Genomic DNA, 21,357 nt, shown 5'->3' on the forward strand with positions numbered 1-21,357 from the left:
TAGTGTATCGGAATATGTTTCAGAACATAAGGAAGTATTCAAAAGTTTTAAAAAACAAAAACAGGAGAAAAGGATGAAGTTGTGTTCTTGGGGAACTAGGGCACAGTGTCTAGCCTGTCTAACTCGTGAAAGCCCTACCCCCTGTGACGAGTTGGATCACAGAAACCCCCTTGGGAACTGCCAACTGATGTGCCAAGACTACTTCTGCTCCTGCTTTCCTGCCCTGTCCGCTTAGACTTCAGTGTCCTGCCTGGTTTAAGCCAGACCCGCAATCCTGCTGCAAACCCAGACCCAGGTCTGAACCATGTCCCCTAACAGCTGTAGGCTTAACTGAAAGTAGCTTACAGAAGTGTTCCTGGCCTTGACACTCAGATGCCCAATTCCCAATGGACAGTCAGATACCCAACTCCCAAACCCTAAATAAATCCGTTTTACCCTCTATAAAGTTTATACAGGGTAAACTCATAAATTGTTCGCCCTCTATAACACTGATAGAGAGATATGCACAGCTGTTTGCCCACCACACACACAAGTATTAATACATACTCTGGGTTAATTAATAAGTAAAAAGTGATTTTATTAAATACAGAAGGTAGGATTTAAGTGGTTCCAAGTAGTAACAGACAGAACAAAGTGAATTACCAAGCAAAATAAAATAAAACACGCCAGTCTAAGTTTAGTACAGTAATAAAACCTGAATATAGATAAAATCTCACCCTTAGAGATGTTTCAATAAGTTTCTTTCACAGACCGGACACCTTCTAGTCTGGGCGCAATCCTTTCCCCTAGTACAGCCCTTGTTCCAGCTCAGATGGTAGCTAGGGGATTTCTCATGATGGCTGGCCCCTTGTTCTGTACCACCCACTTATATATCTTTTGCATAAGGTGGGACTCCTTTGTCCCTCTGGGTTCCCATTCCTCCTTCTCAAAGGAAAAACAGCAGGTTAAAGATGGATTCCAGTTCAGGTGACATGATCACATGTCACTGTAAGACCCCAAGCCTTCATTCGTCCTAGCCTGACTCACAGGAAGGCCTGCCTGCAATCAGAGCTATCCCAGTCAATTGTCCTGGTTGATGGGAGCCATCAAGATTCCAAACCACCATTAATGGCCCACGCTTCGCATAATTACAATAGGCTCTCAGAGTTATATTTCATATTTCTAGTTTCAGATACAAGAGTGATACATTTACACAAATAGGATGACCACACTCAAAAGATCATAAGCTTTATAATGATACCTTACAAGAGACCTTTTGCATGAAGCATATTTTAGTTACATTATATTCACACTCATCATCATACTTTCATAAAATCAAATAGAGTGCAATGTCACCCCCACCACCAGCCTTTGCTTGAACCAAAGCCGATCAGAAGAAAGACTTACAAAAAGTAATGAAAAGGCAGTGGAAGACAAACTTAAACCCCTCCAGGCAAGGGTGACAGGATTAAGGAAATTCCCCTAGCCTCGTTTGCATCGAAGATGGGACAGGGAGGCATCTCCATTAGCATACAGAATGGAGAACAGAGGTTTCAAGGCAAGAACCGCACTGAACTCTGGGACCAGAAAAGCAGGGAAGCACTGCATGATGGGGGATCTCTGCTCCAGATATTAATGAACCCATGCGGCCACACACGCAGCTCAGTAGTTATCAGACCAAGTCTAGTAATACATCCTTTACCGGTATCCAAAATACTGAAGCTGCCTAATTGCATTGTGAGCTCCCTCGAAGGAACACTACCCATAGCCGGGAATGATCAGTTTCTATTGTCTAGCCTGAACAAAACAACTTTGGTATACTCCTGTCATAAATATAAAGGGAAGGGTAACAACCTTCCTGTATACAGTACTATGAAATTCCTCCTGGCCAGAGGCACAAAATCCTTTTACCTGTAAAGGATTAAGAAGCTCAGGTAACCTGGCTGGCACCTGACCAAAAGGACCAATAAGGGGACAAGATACTTTCAAATCTGGGTTTGGGTGGGGAAAGGTTTTGGTCTGTCTGTTCTGTGTGGTTGCCGAACACAGATCAAGGAAGCACGCAATCCAAATCCATTAGAATTAGTAAGTACTAGCAAGGGAATGCATTAGCTTATTTTGGTTTTGCATTGTGATTTTCTCTGTGCTGAGAAGGTGTATTCCTGGTTTTCTTTTTGTAACTTTAAAGTTTGGCGCAGAGGAAAATCCTCTATGTTTTTAAATCTGATTGCCCTGTCAGATTATCTTCCATTCTAATTTTACAGAGGTGTTTCTTTTACCTTTTTTCTTTATAATAAAGTTCTGTTTCTTCTAGAATCTGATGGGGGGTGGGGTTTAGTGTCCTAAAAAACCCCAAGGTTGGTCTGTGCTCATCTTGTTTATTCTCAAGCCTCCCCAGGAAAGGGGGTATGGGGGCTTGGGGGGATATTAGGGGGAAGTAGGAACTCCAAGTGGTCCTTTCCCTGAGTTTGTCTAAGTCACTTGGTGGTGGCAGCATTACCTAATCCAAGGTAGAAGGGAGAATTTGTGCCTTGGGGAGTTTTTAACCTAAGCTGGTAGAAATAAGCTTAGGGAGTCTTTCATGCGGGTCCCCACATATGTACCCTAGAGTTCAGAGTGGGGAGGGAACCTTGACAATTCCCTTGAGCCATCAGTTTACCCATAAACAAATCCAGTGTTCTCCCTTGAACCATTATTCTTTCCTTACAAAAACCCCTACCCACGCTCAAGTAAGTGCTCTGATGCCTGGATCCAAAAACTGCATCAGTTCCATTGGGACTTCTTTTTCTCCTGACTGATTGTGCTGGGGGCTATGCCTGCCTCTGGCACTCTGGACCTCAGCTACCATCACCACCACCTGGGAACCCTGATTGATTCAAGCTGCCCGGAGTGGTGAGAACCTCTCTCTCTCTCTCTCTCTAGGTATAGCCTTCTGACCCTGACTTGTGTGATCAGGTATAGTTTTCTAAACCTGACTTTTATACTGAAATTTATGTTATATTTAATATTCTGTTTTGTTTGGCTCCCCTTGTATGGTTATTACCTGGCAATAAATAACTTTCGTGGTTAAGCTGGTTGCTTCTCTCTCTCTCTCTCTCTCTACAACAATGCTCCTCGTACCTAAGCTAAAGATCCCTGCAGTGCCCAAAAATCCTGTGGGTTACTACCAGAACAATTATAACATGAAAGTGAGGATAGGGATGTGCTGAACCTGGGGCATATGGGGATGGGACGTGCTGAACCTGCTTGGATGTGCTGCTCGACCTAGCCTGATGAGTCCAGGGGAATATAAGAGTGGAAGCTTGAAAGTGCTGCTCGACCTAGCATGTTCATGTTATACCAATAAAATAAAAACCAGCAGGATCTTACTAAAGGGAAAAAGGCAAAATACCACATTTACTGTGAATACAGAAAGAATCATAGTAAGCAGTTAGTTATAGCTATAACATTCCATTCAATCTCATATTTATTCACACATTCATTCATACGCACACACACACACAGGTTCTGCAAGGTTGTTATCATAGTTACCAGCCTTAGAGTTGCTCATGCCAAGCCACTGGCCAGGTGACCTGGACATGAGGAGGGAGCAGGGCCTTGTCAGATGCTCATCTGATGCTCCTGGAAGTTGGTTTGCAGAATGAGACCCCAAAGTTCTCACTTTCTAGAGTCCATTTTTGTACGAATTTCTTCCTATGCCAGTATATGGGAATTGCTTCATCATGCTGTTGCTGAATCAATCAGCAGATAGCACATTCCTGACGGCTCCGTGCTGCTAGATGTTATCTTGTTCTTTGGTTTTCCCATTCTTGAGGCTGTTGGGTGGATTCCAGTCTGCCCTCCGCGGGTCCTCTGGTTATTTCCACTTGACGCCTTCTTCAGCCGATGGACACTGGATTCTTAGGCTGGCACCTCCCTGATCATTCAGTTATTATCCACACCAAGCATCCATCCACATAGAATCATAGAATATCAGGGTTGGAAGGGACCTCAGGAGGTCATCTAGTCCAACCCCCTGCTCAAAGCAGGACCAATCCCCAATTTTTGCCCCAGATCCCTAAATGGCCACCTCAAGGATTGAACTCACAACCCTGGGTTTAGCAGGCCAATGCTCAAAACACTGAGCTATCGCTCCCCCCTCTGTCTCTATTTTAATCACAATTGTTAATACAACAAAAGGACGGGGAGTCTTTGGGTGCCGTTTCTGTTGTTACAGAGTATTGCTTTGAGTCTCTCTCTGTGTGAATTGCTTTGAGAACAGACTGTGTCTTAGAATGTACTAATGCAATTAGCAGCTTGCAGGTTTCACACATAGAGGGAGAGAAACAGTACCAAAAACCAAGAAACCTCTTAATTAGTAATACCCTGGAATTTAAACTATGGGGAATCAAACTCATTTGTGATTTTAATACAGAACTTCTTTAATATGATCCAACATTCAGGCATTCTCTATTCCAGTGCCAGCTTGGAAGTGCTGCTCGACACAGCCTACTGAGTCCAGGATCATATAAGGGGTCAGCTTGGGAGTGCTGATTAACCCAGTCCTCTCAGATGTGCTCTGGAGAGGGAGAGAGAGAGTGTGTGTGTGTGTGTGAGAGAGAGAGAGAGCAGGATAGCTCCACTGGGAGGGAACTTGCAGACGGGAGAAGTAGAGCTCCATGTGAGAACTCAAGTGACACAAGTAGTATATTGATAGAATTACCAAAAACCCCCAGCCCCACAGAAGAGTAACCCAAATAAATGAGTGTACCCCAAAGTAATGGGAAAATCTGGTAACAGTGGTGTGTATGCACTGTAAATCCTGTGGCCCAATTATTAAAAGTAAATACTTATAAGCTAATAGTACTAAGTCCACAACAGTAAACTATTCAAATTAAAAGTTTTACTTGGGGACTGGAGATATTTTTGTTCTTAAACTCACAGGTGGCATTGTGTTTTGAGTTCTGTTTTAGTTCTGCAGCAAACCACATTGAATTCCATTCATCGAAGCATTAATCTACTCAATACTTTTTTTCCCAGTCCTTTCATCCATCAAAATAAACTCTGATATTTACCCAGAAAAATTAATAGTTTTTTCCACTGATTTTTTGTTGTAGTAATAAACACTGATACATTCCCATAAAAAATTAAATAAAATAAAAACAGAAAACAGAATGTCAGCAGCAAATGGCAAATTCTACAGTAAAATTATTGGATTCTGTAGCTTCTTGGAAAAATGTCAGCTGGTTGTGGAATTGCAGAGTTCACAGGGCCCTGAGTGAGATGAGCAGTTCACACATCTCAGAACTATTGTTTCAAGACTGTCTGCAGCCCCAGAAAGATATCATTTAATCAGTTACATTCATGTTGTCAGTGTTATATCCACACTAAAGGTTCAAGAAGTAAATTCTGTGTTTGCGTGTTTTTACGTGAAAAAAATTGTTCTATATTTGATCCTACAGTGTTCTTTTATCCTTATGGGCTTGAAAAAGTGAACATATTAGCAAGAATTGTCAGTGTTTTGTAATACTTCCTACATGATTGTTTTTTTTCTCTTGCCCACAAGATCTTAGGCCAGGTGTACCCACAAGAGTTTAATATAATTAATGTAAATTGTTTTTAGAAACGGATATAGTTAAATCACTTAAGTCTTATGGTGTGGACACTTTCTCAGACTGATTTAAGCATGCTTTATATTGGTTTCACTTACTCTGATCAGGAAGTGACTTAAGCTAAACCAAGAGACTTCAATTTGAGTGTCCACAGAAGAGAGTCATGCCCATTTAGGGAAGAGTGATACATTCTGTTTGTAGTCAAGGGGACTGTAGGAGTTTTATCTTCTTGACATGCTTTTGTGTGTTCCTCTACCTAAATTCTCCAGACTTTTATTTTCCCTGGAAGGGAAGGGGGCAGACTGTAACAATTTTTCTGTTTGAGTGGTGCCACCCATAATCCTCTTGACTCTTCATCATTCAAGAAGCATTTCTTGCACTTACTGCACAGAATAGGTTTTTCCACTGTTTTTAGAGGGGGCCCTAATGGAGGGAGAGGGGGGCCGATTACAAGTATTTCTGAAGCACCTCTCACTGACTGGAGTAGCTGAGGGCTTTGTGAAGTTGAAGGGGATAGTTCTGGCCTGGTCCTGTGTCCCTTCCGCATCGGAAACTTCCCCTGACTTCAACACGCTTCGTTGCTAATGCGAGCAGTGGAGGGAATCACGGACTGGTTTTTGAGAAACGTGCTGTAAACACCGCTTTGCTAGCGCTACCTTGCAGCCCTGAGCCCCGCACCCCCCAGCTCTGGGGAGAGCCGTGAACCGGGCGGGGAACAGCGGCAGGGTCGCGACCTTCCTCAGAGCCCCCGACACGCGTCACCCGCCGGCGGGGCCGGAGGGAGGAACAGGGAGCGATTTGGGGCGGGCGAAGAGCCGGGCGGGCGGGAAAGCGCCAGGTCCGCGGCTGTCCCGCCCCGCGCTGCTCCCCCAGCCCTGCCCCCCTCCCGCAACGTTTTTCAGCCGGCTGCCGCGCAGGCTCAGGCCGAGCCTCGCCCCTGCCTGCCTGGCGTCCTCCGCAGCTCGGCGGGGGGCGGCACAGCATGGCTCTGCGGCTGCTGCTGGGCCGAGCGACGAGTAAGCGGCTAGGGTAGGGTAGGGTAGGGTAGGGTCGGGTCGGGTCGGGTCGGGTGGGGCCGGGCCGGGGCGGCGGGAGCTGCCGGATGCGCCGCTCCGGGCGCAGCGTGCAAGGGCCCGGGCCCTCGCGGGGGCGCTGAGGGCGGAGCACGCCCTGGGCCGCTGCAGCTGCGTGGCTCGGGCCTGCTGCTGGGGGCCCTGCGTGGCGGCTCCCCTCTGGCTGCGCCTCCTGCTGGAGGCCCGGCACGGGCGGCTCCGACCCCGGCGCAGCTGGTGGTGTCGCCGCTCTTGGGGTTGGCCTCCACCGGCTGCATCGAGGTGAGGCTGCGGCCCCCGTCCCCACTGGGCACTGACCAGCGAGACAGGGGTCTAGGCCGGAAGCCCCCCTTTGCAGAGAAGACCTGGCTTGGTGCTGCCTGAGGCAGCTCCCTCTGCAGCAGCCCGTGGCTTTGCGGCCCTCTGTACAGCTTAGGAGCACATTGCGCATCAAGCGTGGTATTTTGATCTGAATTGAATTACTTTGGAGGGCCCCACTAGGCTCAGCATCGGGGAGATGTCTGTGGAGTTAGGGCAGAGGAGAGTTAAAAGGATTTGTCCCCTTGCTTTTGCTCTGTAAACGTACTGCTTTTCTTCCTCGTGTTGGTCATCTTATATCGTGGAGGTTTCCTTGAGGAAGGATTTTCTTTTGTTTTTTAAACTCTCTCCCGTCTTCTACAATTTAAAAAGTGTTCATATTCTTCCATATCCATAACGATCTCCAAACATATCTAGGCATTTACTGGATTTTTTTTAAAATGACAGCTCATTTTCATTGCAAACATTGTGCTTCCATACATGTGTCGAGCTGTATGTTTATAGCGCTGTGATATGATGAACTGACAGGTTTTCACACATGACTTGGCTGTGATTAATTGTGAAGTGGGGCTTTTGCCAGATGTTTCCCCAAATTCATTTTCTAAATGTTGATCGGGCTTTCTGAGAAAATCAATATTTTTCTTTTAATTTTGTGTGTACATCTTGATTATACAATATAGATTGAATTCAGATCTCCTCACTTTTGTCTCTGTTTCCTCACTGAAGGCTTTGGTTGGAATTGCTTTGCTGCTGTAGCAAGGGGCTGCACAGTGTCCCAGCACCTGCCACTGGCTGCTGGGAGTAGACCACCCCATCCAGATGCTGCTGAGAGGAAGTTGAAACCCACTCCTGGGGGGAAAATGTGTTTGTTAGAACATGCCAGCATACTGATTATTTTGACTGCTTCAAGTGGTTTATAACCTTATCAAGTTTGAGAGCCAAGATATACACTAGAATACTGTTTCTTTCGGTATCTGCTTCTAAGGTCTAAAATTAAGAAAGTGCACTGATGTCTTAGGACTTTCTGCATATTGAATATTAAATCTTTTTGTGCTCCTGCCCAGAATGAATGCTTCATTCTCTAGTAGGTGGAGTTGAGTGAGTTTCTATGAGGATTTTTAAACACTGGTTGATGCAGTTATTCAGCATAAAACTGTTACATTTTAACAAACTTACACGTTAATGTGCATTTGTTTGATAGGGCCAGCTCCGCTGTGCAGCTCCTTGAGGAGAACTAGTTCTAATGTGGAAGGAAAGTCTGAACCTATACAGAAATCCCCTAAAAAATCAAAATTACCAGTAGGTCGTCTTGATGAACCAGAGGAGTCCAATAGAGAGAGGGAACCACTGGAAAGTAAGTCATGGTTTTTCTAAAAAAGGGAAAAAAGTACTAATTAAAGGCCTGATCCAGAGAGATGCTGAGTGCCTGCAAATCTTATGTGAGCTGTGGATGTCAGCACTTCTTGGGATCAGGCCTTACATAGAACTCTGAAACATGCTATATAATGTTCATAGCTAGCATTAAATGCTATTTTAGTCTATTTTATAGTGCACTGGGAAGTGAGAATAGATGATCTGGTGATTCCTTCTGGCCACAAATTCTATGACTGAGTTGTATATAGTGGTAGTAAAACAAAAGCATCAGAGCACCAACTCCTTTTAATATATGAACTGCTACTTTTAGGCATTGGTCCTGTAAAGCCCCTTGCACTTGATTTCAGTGGGGTTCCTTTAGTAGTGATAATCATAGAATATCAGGGTTGGAAGGGACCTCAGGAGGTCATCTAGTCCAACCCCCTGCTCAAAGCAGGACCAATCCCCAGTTTTTGCCCAAGCTCCCCAAATGGCCCCCTCAAGGATTTAACTCACAACCCTGGGTTTAGCAGGCCAGTGCTCAAACCACTGAGCTATTCCTCCCCCTTCCATGTGGAAGTTCTTGCAGGATTGGGGCCTTAGAGTGTTACTATTGCTATAAATCACAAGAAAATAAGTATGAACTATGTGAGTGTACACATGCATTTTTAGGAGCCATTCCTTTTGGCCTAAAACAGGTAAACTCATATAGCATGTTTCATCTGTAGCCACACCCATCCATAGAACCATGATCAGTTGCCTTTTGTTGTCTATTTCTTAGTCTGATTATAAGGCACAAATTTTATTTAATTTACTTTTAAGCTGTCAAGTGCATGGTTTTTTTTACATATCTGTAAATACCGTAAACATTTGGAGTGCTATGTAAATGATTTAAAAAATAAGTGAGGAATGCCTGAGGCTGTGAGCAGTACTGGACTGTGATTACCATCAGGATTTATTCAGATTTGGGGAGATCGTGTAATCGGAGAGAAGTGCTTATTCTGATTCTGTCTTGAATCCTTTTACCCCCAAAATACGTAAATGCCAGTACTGACATTAATTTAACAAATCCATAATTGTTTTGTTTTGTTCATGTTTAGGGGTTCTGTGTTTAGGGCTAAGCCAGAAAAATCCTTGAGGTTTTTATTTTCCCTGTGCCTGGGCTTACTGCTGTTGACACTGCAAAAATCATCAGTTAGAAGGCCAATAGCTCAGTTCTTGTATGTTGGCTTCTAACCAGATCGTAAATTAGGACTTAAACTAACCAATCACTATCCACTGCTGTTTTGTCACTGCCACTGAGGAGTCTCTTGAGATGCTGCTGCTTAGATATTTTGATAAGTTTCATAGCATCATTTTAAATAGAGATGAAGCATTTGTGCTCCTGCTACCCATGCCAGAAGTCATATGCAAATATTGACGTTTAAAAATCTATGTAGATGCTGAACAAGACAACACAATAAGGCACATTTAAATATATTTAAGTTAAAGATATATTTCTAATTTTTTAGGTTATCTGTGTGGTTTAGGGTTTTATGCTTCTGTCCACCGTCATAGTACCTGGTGCCTTCTTTATAAAAGCAATAGCAATCCACATACAGTTTCTGGTAGAAATTATTATTTGTGTGAAAACTCAGTTGTTTTTATGTAAATCAAGATGTCTACCCATTCTCACGAGAAAAAAAGAAAAGAAATATAGACAGAATGAATCTTGGCCAAAATTTTCAGATTTGGGTGCTTAAAATTAGGGATCTAAGCAAAAGTGAAAAGTGGACTGATTTTCAGAGGTGCCAAGCACATGTAGCTCCTATTCAATGAAGTAAATTCTCATTTTGAATTCAGTGGTAGTTGTGAATGCTCAGTATCTTTGAGTGTCAGGTCACTTTTATTAAGGTGCCTAATTATGGTATTAGGTTCCTGACTGTAGATACCTATGTTTGATAATTGTGGCTAAGATTTTTAACTCCAAGCTCCATGAAATTGCTATTGCATTAACCTAAATTATTTATTTTTTAAATCAAGATCGGTCTTTTGTTATAAATGGATACAAACATGTTTACACTGTGGAATTTTTACCTTTGTGCTGTATCTGCCAGCTTTATAGGTCTTTAAATCATAGATTAAAAAAGATAAAAAAAAATAGAACCATAGAGTTGGAAGGGACCGCAAGAATCATCTAGTGTAACCCCCTGCCAAAATGCAGGAATTGTTGTGTCTAAACCATCCAAGGCAGGTGGCTATCCAGCCTCTTAAATTTCCATATTGTTGTAGAATTTCCAGATGACATCAATCCTACTACAAAGGAAAAGGGTGGACCCAAAGGCCCTGAACCTACTCGTTATGGAGACTGGGAGAGAAAAGGACGTTGTATAGATTTTTAATGCACAAATGTATCTATATTGCTAATAGTATGTTTGATATTTGTTTAAAGAATTTACTGTAGATAGAGAAATTTCGCCGAATTGTTCCTTTTAATTCTTAAATGGAGCTTCTTTTTTCCAACATGTTTTTGAGGAATATCCTGAGGGATGTTTTCTGCAAATAAACATTGTTAGTCAATATTAACCTTTTTAGTCCTCTTTTACTTGTATATTAAATTAATCTGTGTATTACTCCTGGGGGAATTCTGAATAAAAAAAATAAAAATTCTTCACACGATATTTGAAAATTTTGCAAAATTCTGCATATTTCATTTGTCAAAATAACACAATATAATCATGCCCGTTTCGATTATTTTGGTAATTTATTTCAAAATATCTGTCAGCAAGTATGTTTGTAACAATACAGACCCAAAAAAATTAAAGATTCTGGTAAAAAATTTTTTTTTTTTTTTTTTTTTTTTTTACAAATAGATTACTGGGCATGTTAATACTGAACTTTGTGTAATTTGTTTAAATTACAAATACAGAACTGTATTTCCTTCACCTGTCAGAAGCAGTCCAAATGCTTGGGTGAGTTGGGTAATGGAGGAGATGAGGGAGAGGGAAGGAGCCTAGGAATGAACCTATTGGGTGTGGGTGGGAGGGTTTTTTGGTTTTTTTTTGTGGGGCCAGGGGAAGGAGAATTGTTAGGGATTTGGGAAGCCTTCCCCAAGCCTCTCCCATTCAGTCAGGCATGTCTGTCCCTGCATTCCCCAACCCCATGGGTTTCTGCAGCCCCCATCCCCAGGCTCAACACTGTCACCCCACTAGCTCCTGAGCCCATGCTCCAGTCTGTCCCTCCCACTAGCCATTCTGAACCCCAGTCTGTGACACTCCTCCCCCCTGCAGCCTTGTGTGCTGCACTCTGCCATAACCTGGCTCTGTGGGCAGGGTGCTGTGATGAACTTCTACTCCTGGGGGAATTCTGAAGCAGTGGGTATAGAATTTTTTATTTTCCCTCATAAAACACATTTTGCCTAAGTAGTGTTGCAGTTCCGCCTTTTGCCCACCAGGGGCCGCTGTGGTGCCAGAACAGGGGCATGAACACAGCCAGCTGTTCTGGTGCCTCAGCGGCCTCCGGTGAGCAAAAAGCAGCAGTTCTTAGGCAAAATGTTTGTTTTTTATGTGGGAAAATACAAAATTATGCGAGACAGGAATTCTTTGTGTCCACAGATGTGCAGAATTCCCCCAGGAGTAGCATATTAACTATTCTGGAATCGTTAATATATTAGCAAAGAGTGTGTTTGAATTCTAAGGCCCGGAGTATTGGTTCTTAACCTACTAGTGACCTGTATTCAGGAATTTCATGTGATTGAGTATTCGGCTGCACCTCATGTACTGCTGGTGCCTCCAATTCTGTGGGAATCAAATGTCTAGGGGAAAGACAACCTCAAACTAATAAACAGTGTCTATAGAAGTATGTTGTAAACAAGACTGGATGATTGAGAAGGGGTGCCTAGGATATAATTATGTTCCGTGATTAATGAGAGATACTTTTTATTGCAGATGTTTTCTGTAATGGATGAAATAAGGATCTGTTGAAAAATGATTTTAATTCATTAATTGGTGGTTGTCACAGCTGTCAGTAGTAATAACTAGCTTAGAATTCCCTTTAGCTTATCAATCATGTAACCTAAAGATACCATAAAAGAAATTCCCTACGTAATTAGGTAAAATGAAAATGTAAAAAACAGAACACATAGTGAAATTAATCATAGGAAAGCAATTTTCCCTCCAAAAAGGAGTTTCTTTGTCTCACACCCTGTAAAAAGGAGGAGGATTAGAAAGTTAGTTAGGGAATGAACGCTGTCAGCATTCTACTAGGTATAGAGGAGGGTACCAAACAACCTTCTCTTCATCATCCCCAGAGAGCGATAAAGTATGTCTTTCTGTATTGTGTATAATGATGTATTAATTTTTGCTTAATTATCTTTAATTATATATTAGTTTGAGACAGTTATCTGACAATCTGAAATTTTTATTAAATTCAAACATGCAACAACATTGCTGTAAAGTAACTTTTTGGAGCAGGTAATTATATCATGTGCACTAATCTTCAATAGTATTTTTACTCCCTAATGCAAGACTGGGGATGTGAAACTGATGGTTGTGATAATCTTACTGAAAAATATTTAAAACCAAAACTCTTAAATGTACTAATATTTATAGGGTCTTACATGCTGAAAAATCAGTATGTTTCACAAATTGTGTGTGTGTGTGTGATATCACATCACACACACACGATTTATGAAACACTGTATAGTGAAATGCAGCGGCTACTGGAGAACTGGCCAGCATCTAATTGGTATACAACACAATAGTTAAGTGGTAAGGGAAGTTTTAATCAAGGGCACCAGGCCAAATCACTACTCTTGAAAAGTGCCATGTTTGTTTGTTTGTGCAAAGCATACAGGACCTTAGTTTTATCTTAAAAACTGACACAGTAAACTGTATGACACTCAATTTATCAATCTCAGAGAGGTGGAGGGCTGAGTTGACCCTCTTAGGACTGGAATTTATGGTTTAAAGCCATCTAGGAATGCCAAACATGAGGCTTAGACAACCGTTATCTCCTGTGGCTTATATAATGACATGTATGTGTATTTTTTGTTGGATAAATAAAGGTGACTATCTGAAAATTGGTTAAATCCTGTCTAGGGAAAAATAGATTTATTTTCACAGATTCATAAATATTAAGGCCAGAAGGGACTGTTAGATAATCTAGTCTTACCTCCTTTATGTCACAGGCTGTTAATTTTTACCCAGTTACCCCTGTATTGAGCCAAGTACCTTGGATTTCAGTAAACGATAACTAGTTTGCCTAAAGCTTGTCTTCCAGACAGACATCTGTTTTTGATTTGATGACATTGAGAGTTGGAGAATCCATCACTTCCTTTGGTAGTTTGTTCCAATGGTTAATCACCCTCACTATTATAGATTTGTGCCTTATTTCTAATTTGAATTTGTCTGGCTGTAGCTGTTAGCCATAGATTCTTGTAATGCCTTTGTCTGTTAGATTAAACAGCCCGTTAGTACCAAGTATCTTCTCTGCATTAATGTACTTTGATACTATAATCAAGTGACCTCTGAATTTCTTTTTGATAAAATAAACAGATTGAGCTCACTGGAGAGCATTTCTCCAGCCCTTGAATAATTTTTGTAGCTCTTTTCTGCACCATTTCCAATTCTTTATCCTTTGTAAAATGTGGACCTTTCTACTACTATGCTTACTACTCCCCTGTTTATATCCAAGGATCATAGCTCTGTTTGCCACATTATCCCACTGTGAGCTCATGTTCAGTTGCTTATCCACTCAGACTCCTAAATCCCTGTCAGGGTTGCTGTTTTCCAGCATATAGTCTCCTAGTCTGTAAGTATGGCCTGTTATCTTTGTTCCTAAATGTATGATTTTGCATTTAGCTGTATTAAAACTCATTTTGTTTGAATAGGCACAGCTTACCATGAAATTCAGATCCCTCTATATGACTGTCCTTTCTTCATTATTAATTGCCACACTGACAGTATATCATCTGCAAATTTTATCATCAGTGATTTTATATTTACTTTCTAGATCATTGTGAAAATGTTTAATAGCAAGAGGCTTAATACCAATTCCTGTGGAGTCCCACTAGAAATACTCCCATTCAGTTGTTCCTCATTGGCAACTACTTTTTGAGATCTGTCAGGTAGCCAGTTCTAATTCATGTAATGTATGCTTTGATATTGTATAGTGCTAATGTTTTAAGCAGAATATTGTGCAGTACAAAATCAAATGCCTTACAAAAGTCTAAGTGGATTACATCTACCAATTACCTTTATCAACTAAACCGCAGTATGATCACATAACGAAATCAGGTTAGTTTGAAAAGACCTCAGAGGAGTGAAGTTCTGGAACAGTCTTCCAAGGGAAGCAGTGGGAGCAAAAGACATATCGTGATAAGTTTATGGAAGGGATGATATGGTGGGATAGCCTAATTCTGGCAATTAATTGATCTTCAACTATTAGCGGTAGATATGCCCAATGGCCTGTGATGGGATGTTAGATGGGGTGGGATCTGAGTTACTACAGAGAATTCTTTCCTGGGTGTCTGGCTGGTGAGTCTTGCCCACATGCTCAGGGTTTAGCTGATCGCCATATTTGGAGTTGGGAAGGAATTTTCCTCCAGGGCAGATTGGCAGAGGCCTTGGGGGTTTTTCACCTTCCTCTGCAGCGTGGGGCACGGGACACTTGCTGGAGAATTCTGTGCACCTTGAAGTTTTTAAACTACGATTTGAGGACTTCAGTAGCTCAGACATAGGTTAGGGGTTTGTTACAGGAGTGGTTGGGTGAGATTTTGTGGCCTGCATTGTGCAGGAGGTCAGACTAGACTATCATAATGGTCCCTTCTGACCTTAAAGTCTATGATTCTATGACCAGGATTGGTTGGAGAAGAGTCAATGTGGCTTTTGTAAAGGGAAATCATGCCTCACCAAGCTGTTAGAAGTCTTTGAGGGGGTCATCAAACGTAGACAAGAGTGATCCAGTGGATATAGTGTACTTGGATTTTCAGACAGCTTTTGACAAGGTCCCTCACCAGCGGCTCTTAAGCAAAGTAAGATGTGATAGGATAAGAGGGAAGGCCCTCTCGTGGATCAGTAACTGGCTAAAGGATAGGACACAAAGGGTAGGAATAAAGTCAGTTTTCAGAATGGAGAGAGAGAAATAGCAGGAGTCCCCCAAGGATCTGTACTGGGACTAGTGCTTTTCAATATGTTCAGAAATTATCTGGAAAAAGGGATAAACAGTGAGGTGGCAAAGTTTGCAGATGATACAAAATTACTCAAGATAGTTAAGTCTAAAACAGAATGCACAGAGTCACAAAGGAATCTCACAAAACTGGGTGACGGGGCAACAGAACAGCAGATGAAATTCAGTTTTGATAAGTGCAACGTAATGCACCTTGGAAAACATCCCAACAATATATACAAAATGATGGAGTCTAAATTAGCAGCTGCTACTCAAGAAAGAGATCTTAGAAAATTAGAGTCATTGTGGATAGTTCTCTGAAAACATCCACTCAGTGTGCAGCGGCAGTCAGAAAAGCTAACGGAATATTAGAAACCAGTACAAAAGGGATAGATAAGACAGTAAATATAATTCCACTGTATAAATACATTGTATGCCCAGTTTGTGCAGTTCTGATCATCCCACCTCAAAAAAGATATATTAGAAATGGAAAAGGCACAGAGAAAGGCAACAAAAATTATTAGGGGAATGAAACAGTTTCCATAAGGGGAGAGATTTTAAAAAATGGCACTATTCAGCTTGGAAAAGAGATGACTGGGGGGGGATATGACAGAGGCCCATAAAATAATGCATGATATGGAGAAAGTGAATAAGGAAGTGTTGTTTACTTCTTTACCTAATACAAGAACCAGGAGTCACACAATGAAATTAAAAACAAAAGGAAGTACTTCTTCACACAATGCACAGTCAATGTGTAGATTTCATTGCCAGAGGATGTTGTGAAGTCCAAAAATATAACTGGCTTCAAAAAAATTAGATAAGTTTATAGAGGACAGGTCCATCAATGGCTATTAGCTAAGATGGTCAGGGATGCAACCCCATGGTCTGGGTGTCCCTAAGCCTCTGACTGCTAGATCCACGGGATGGATCATGCAATAATTATGCTGTTCTGTTCCCTCTGAAGCATCTAGCATTGGCCACTGTCAGAAGACAGGATATTGGGCTAGATGAACCATTGGTCTGACCCAGTATAGCCATTTTTACATTCTTCTAACCACCTTAGTGATCAGAGTGACAGGAGATAAAATAGGAATTGATGTCTCAGGGATGGTCTTTACTAAAGGGTTAATACAAGTTATTCCACTTGAGCTATCTAGCAAATGATGGAGCTGTCCTAGCTCAGGTGAGAGCTGCCTCTCTGCAATATGTAACTCAAACTATACTCAAGTTGCTGTATCCACACTGGCATTGTATTGAACTGACTGAGGTGCTAGACCTTCTGGGTGTAGGCCTAACTTGTCCAGTCTGACAAAAGTAAGATCTCATTTCTCAGTTTGTATGCTTGAGAAGGTGAATGGAAGATTAAATTGTAAATTAGGGCGTAACACACATTAGGCTGGAGTCTGTCTAGCTAAGATAATCAGAAAGTAAGTCCCTGGTACGAGGGACAATGGACAAGATGAACCTGGAGTGTAGAGATCAGGTTATACAGGAACATCACATGGCCAGAGCATGCTGTACAGGGATTATTTCCTGAAGCGCATGATGCAGTGTATAGTCAGGAATACAGGTGTTAGTAATGAAGTATATAAGGAAAAGTTTTGCTGTGTAACTTTGGATTTGTGATGTACCCTGCTTCCCCCCTACCCCCACCCCGTGCCTTTGAGCTGGGCCAGCTTGGGCATAGTGTCACTGTATGCCAAATAAAGGTACCTGAGTGACAAATTCTGCAATCGAACCATGTTTTTGGAAACCAAGTGGAAGAGGGTCTCAAAGTGCAACGCTGGAGTGCAGTTGTTGGTTCTTAGCACTGTGCTAGTGTGAGATATTCTTTAAAAATCTGTCATGGGGTGGCAAGCTTCCTTCCCCACTCTGAACTCTAGGGTACAGATGTGGGGACCTGCATGAAAGACCCCCTAAGATATATTCTTACCAACTTAGGTTAAACACTGCCACCACCAAAGTGTTATACAAAGAACCGGGGAAGTGCCCACTTGGAAACGTCTCCCTCCCCCTCCCCGCCCCCAAAATATCCCCCCAAGCACTACACCCCCTTTCCTGGGGAAGGCTTGCTAAAAATCCTCACCAATATGCATAGGTGAACACAGACCCAAACCCTTGGATCTTAAGAACAATGAAAAGCAATCAGGTTCTTAAAAGAAAATTTTAATTAAAGAAAAAGTAAAAGAATCGCCTCTGTAAAATCAGGATGGTAAATACCTTACAGGGTAATCAGATTCAAAACATAGAGAATCTCTCTAAGCAAAACCTTAAGTTACAAAAAGATACAAAAACAGGAATATACATTCTATTCAGCACAGCTTATTTTATCAGCCATTTAAACAAAACAGAATCTAACGCATATCTAACTAGATTACTTACTGATTTTTTACAGGAGTTCTGACATGCATTCCTGTTCTGGTCCCGGCAAAAGCATCACACAGACAGAGAGAACCCTTTGTTTTTTTCCCCCCTCCAGCTTTTAAAGTATCTCGTCTCCTCATTGGTCATTTTGGTCAGGTTCCAGCGAGGTTATCTTAGCTTCTTAACCCTTTCCAGGTGAAAGGGTTTTTCCTCTGGCCAGGAGGGATTTAGAAGTGTTTACTCTTCCCTTTATTTTTATGACATGGGGTACTGTGGGAAAAGTTGTGTGTTCTTTCTGGGCACATAAGTGGAATTGGTATTAGCCTAGCAGCTCATTATCGCACATTACTTATGATTTTGTGTTCATGGCCTGTGCTCCAGTATGAAGGCATGGATCCTTTTTAGTACCTGTACCAAATGTCGTCATCAATGGAATTCTCAGTTCGGGAACAGGTGGCAGATACAGGGCAGGAGATGCAGTGGAGAGCCTTTCAGTGTGGCTTCTCACCCTCCGAAGGTAGCAGTGTGCTTTGCTGAGAAGATCACACAGGTGGCATCTAGACAGAATGGCAGAGTGGAGACAGCTCATGCAGATTTTCGTAGCTGAGGAATCCTGCCATTCCAACATCAGGAGGAATCCTCAGTCACCAGGCAGTGGAAACAACTCCATGGCTAGGGTGACCATATTTCCCTATGCTGAATACGGGACACCTGGTAAACTTATTCGTATTCAAGTGAGTTCAACGGCAATCAATCAGAACTATGCAGTACAAATTTTCAAATTAACACCAAGTTGATTGAGCCCCTGTTAAAAAGAAATACTGTGTAGTTGGATTATTTTAATTTACCATCTTATCTTTAAGGCTTTAGGGTTCACATGGGGAGAGGTGACACACGCTCCCGCACACCTCTCACACAGGAGGGGTGACCGACAGACCCAACCCTCCCTGCCTGGTGCACTCCGCCCTCCATGCCTGGCTGGGCCCCCGAGACAGACCAAACTCTCCTGGTACCTGGCGCCCCATCTTCCTGAGGCAACATGTTGGGGGGGGGGGTACACAGGGTCACATGTTCCACCTCCTCAGATTTCTGCCAGGGTTCACACCAGAATATGGCCAGCATCAGCCTTTCGACACTGTGCAGGAGGGAAAGGACGGGAGCTGCTTGCGGGGGGGGGGGGGGGGGGAGGGGGAGGGATGATCTGACCTGTGTCTTTGCAGAGCTCATCTCTTCCCTACCCGCACCTTCCACTCTCCTGTGGCTAGAAGCCGCTTGTCCCTGCCTGCCCACACAGTGTCAAAAGGCAACTAACGCCTCCATGATGCTTCTGGCCACCGACATAACCCAGCCACCTCTTGTCCCCTGGCTACAGCGTTGGCAGGAAGGGGTTAAGCCCTAAGGACGCATTGTGCTCCAGGGCCCAGGGAACCTGACTGCAGGGGCTTCAGCAAACCCAGCCAGAAAGGCAGCTCAGCCCTGGTCTACAGTGGGGGGTGGGGTGGGGTGGGGGGAGGTTGACCTAAGATATGCAACTTCAGTTACGCTAATAGCTTAGCTGAAGTCGGCGTATCTTAGGTCAACTTACCTGGCTTTGACGATCCCCGATAGATCGATCCGGCAGGTAGTGAAGACCTTCCCTCAGCATGGGAGGCTGCCTATGGTATAGAGCAGCCCCGCACACCCTGGGGGCAGGACCCAGGAGGAGGGCAGGTAAAGAGGGTGCTAACCCCTTGCCTGCGGGGCTGCTGTGGAGCTTGCAGGGTCAGGGCGCAAACAGGCTGGAAATCACTTCCCCCTGGCCACTCCAGAGCTTGGCGGAGGGGCTTCACCGTGTCAGCGCTATGTGGGGCTTTGGAACACAGTGCCCCAGGCTGGAAGGTCTTGGGCTTTCCTGGGGCGCCAGCCCAACCAGAGGCAGTGGGGAAGGAAGGAACCTGCTGGCCAGGCTGTTGGTGAGCTCAGTGCTCCAACCAGGGGCTGGTGCTCTGCACAGCGCTGGGAATGGGACATGCCCCACCAGGGGAGGATATAAGGAACAGTGGGGGTGAAAGGGCAAAGCAGGGAGAGGACAGAGAGAAGGGGAGCACATAAAGGGCCGATGGGTGGCCAGCAGAGGTGACACATAACCAGCTGCTGCCTGGTGTCTGCCTGTACTCACCAGGCACCATGGCACACAGCACGCAGCCAGTTCCAGCTGGAAATGGGATGGGAGGGGCAGGGCCCTGCTTGATGAGAGCCAGCACGCAGGGGGGGCTATGCTGGTGGACCAGCAGGGGCAGTAGCTGGCCCTGTATGCTGTAGCTTTGCCCCGCCACCAGCCTTGCACACCCATGCCCATTGTTGGCCACTAGACCCCCCGACACTCACTGCTGGTGGGCGAGCGGCTGGTGAGCAGGGATCTAGCCAGCAGCAGGACCCACAAGTCCTAATTGGGGAAGGAGACATAAAATTCGGTACAATTTGCCCTTTTTAAAAAAAAAGTCAGGACACCTGCAGGAGGGCTTAAATAAGGGACTGTCCCTTTAAAAATGGGACATCTGGTCACCCTATCCATGGCACAGATGGATGCTTTTCTCCTAGAGGCCTAGAACAACTGTTCTCTCTTTCACTCAGGACTCTTCGGCAAGTTCATATCTTCCAATGCCTCCAAAGCCTGAAATAATATTAACACCATTACTAACGCTGTTCTGATGTCTCAGGCCTCTCCTCCCACACATCCAAGCCAATTTTAAAATTAAAATATTAAAATATTTTATATATAGCACTTTCTGTTGTCCTCCTGGGGAGGAACCTTGGACTGAGCAGCTTCAGGGTAGAGAAATGCAGAGATGGTGGAAAATGATTGCTAAGAGAATAAAAGTTGCAAATTTTCCCTTGCTGTGACCCTGAAAGTTAAAGGGGAGAATTTTTTCACTTTTAACTCAGACAGAAAAACATCACAAATTCATCACTTTTCGTCTGCCTGGTGAAGATGAGGCACCAACCTAGGATTTTCTGACAGGCAGCACTAGAGTCCAGAACCTCTGAAACAGAAGGACGAGGCCAAGGAATGACCTGTTGATTGAAAATGCACATGGACTTTAGAAGGAAGTCAGGCTGCCTCTTCAGTCTGCAGAGGGAGATGCTGGAGCCAGCCAGCCAGGCAGAAGGCTGCAGCTTAGAGTTTGTTAGAAAGGACGGTTACAAACTACATTGACAATGACTGCCAGCAGCAGCAGAAGGAGCACTAGCACCAAAGGGACCTGCTAGAGCATATCCTGCTCAAAATACTCCCCCTTATTCGTACATATGCTGTGCAGAGTACAGATTGCTCTAGTAAAATGAATGGCATTATACATACTGCTGTACGAACAGTTTTGTGGGCAGCACAATTTGGTCGTCAGTCAGCCAAATCCATGTTCCGCAGCTGTCCTACACTTGCTCAGTGTGTAATTAAACCTCCTTCTACCAGGTGCCCCCAGGGTAGGGCTTCAAAAGCCAGGACAGTAGAGGGTAGGCTGGTTTCCCCAAAATAACAGTGAACACAGACACCCTGTCAATATCCATATCATTGG

At 43.5% G+C, this 21,357-nt stretch overlaps 1 protein-coding gene across 2 annotated transcripts; it reads left to right on the forward strand.

Moving 5' to 3' along the window:
• The first annotated feature begins 6,372 nt into the window (after positions 1–6,372).
• On the forward strand, positions 6,373–10,858 carry SDHAF4 (succinate dehydrogenase complex assembly factor 4). 2 transcript variants are annotated; one of them, XM_073336378.1, is made up of 3 exons: positions 6,373–6,586; positions 8,142–8,294; positions 10,565–10,858. In XM_073336378.1, the coding sequence occupies exons 1-3, from the start codon at positions 6,553–6,555 to the stop codon at positions 10,672–10,674; spliced, it is 297 nt and encodes a 98-aa protein (XP_073192479.1). In that variant the 5' UTR covers positions 6,373–6,552; the 3' UTR covers positions 10,675–10,858. The 2 variants fall into 2 exon arrangements, with proteins under 2 accessions (XP_073192479.1, XP_073192480.1); XM_073336379.1 differs by lacking the exon at positions 6,373–6,586 and adding an exon at positions 7,164–8,024.
• The last annotated feature ends 10,499 nt before the right edge of the window (positions 10,859–21,357 follow it).

Source organism: Lepidochelys kempii, chromosome 3, assembly GCF_965140265.1.
Source record: "Lepidochelys kempii isolate rLepKem1 chromosome 3, rLepKem1.hap2, whole genome shotgun sequence".
Lineage (NCBI taxonomy): Eukaryota > Metazoa > Chordata > Testudines > Cheloniidae > Lepidochelys > Lepidochelys kempii.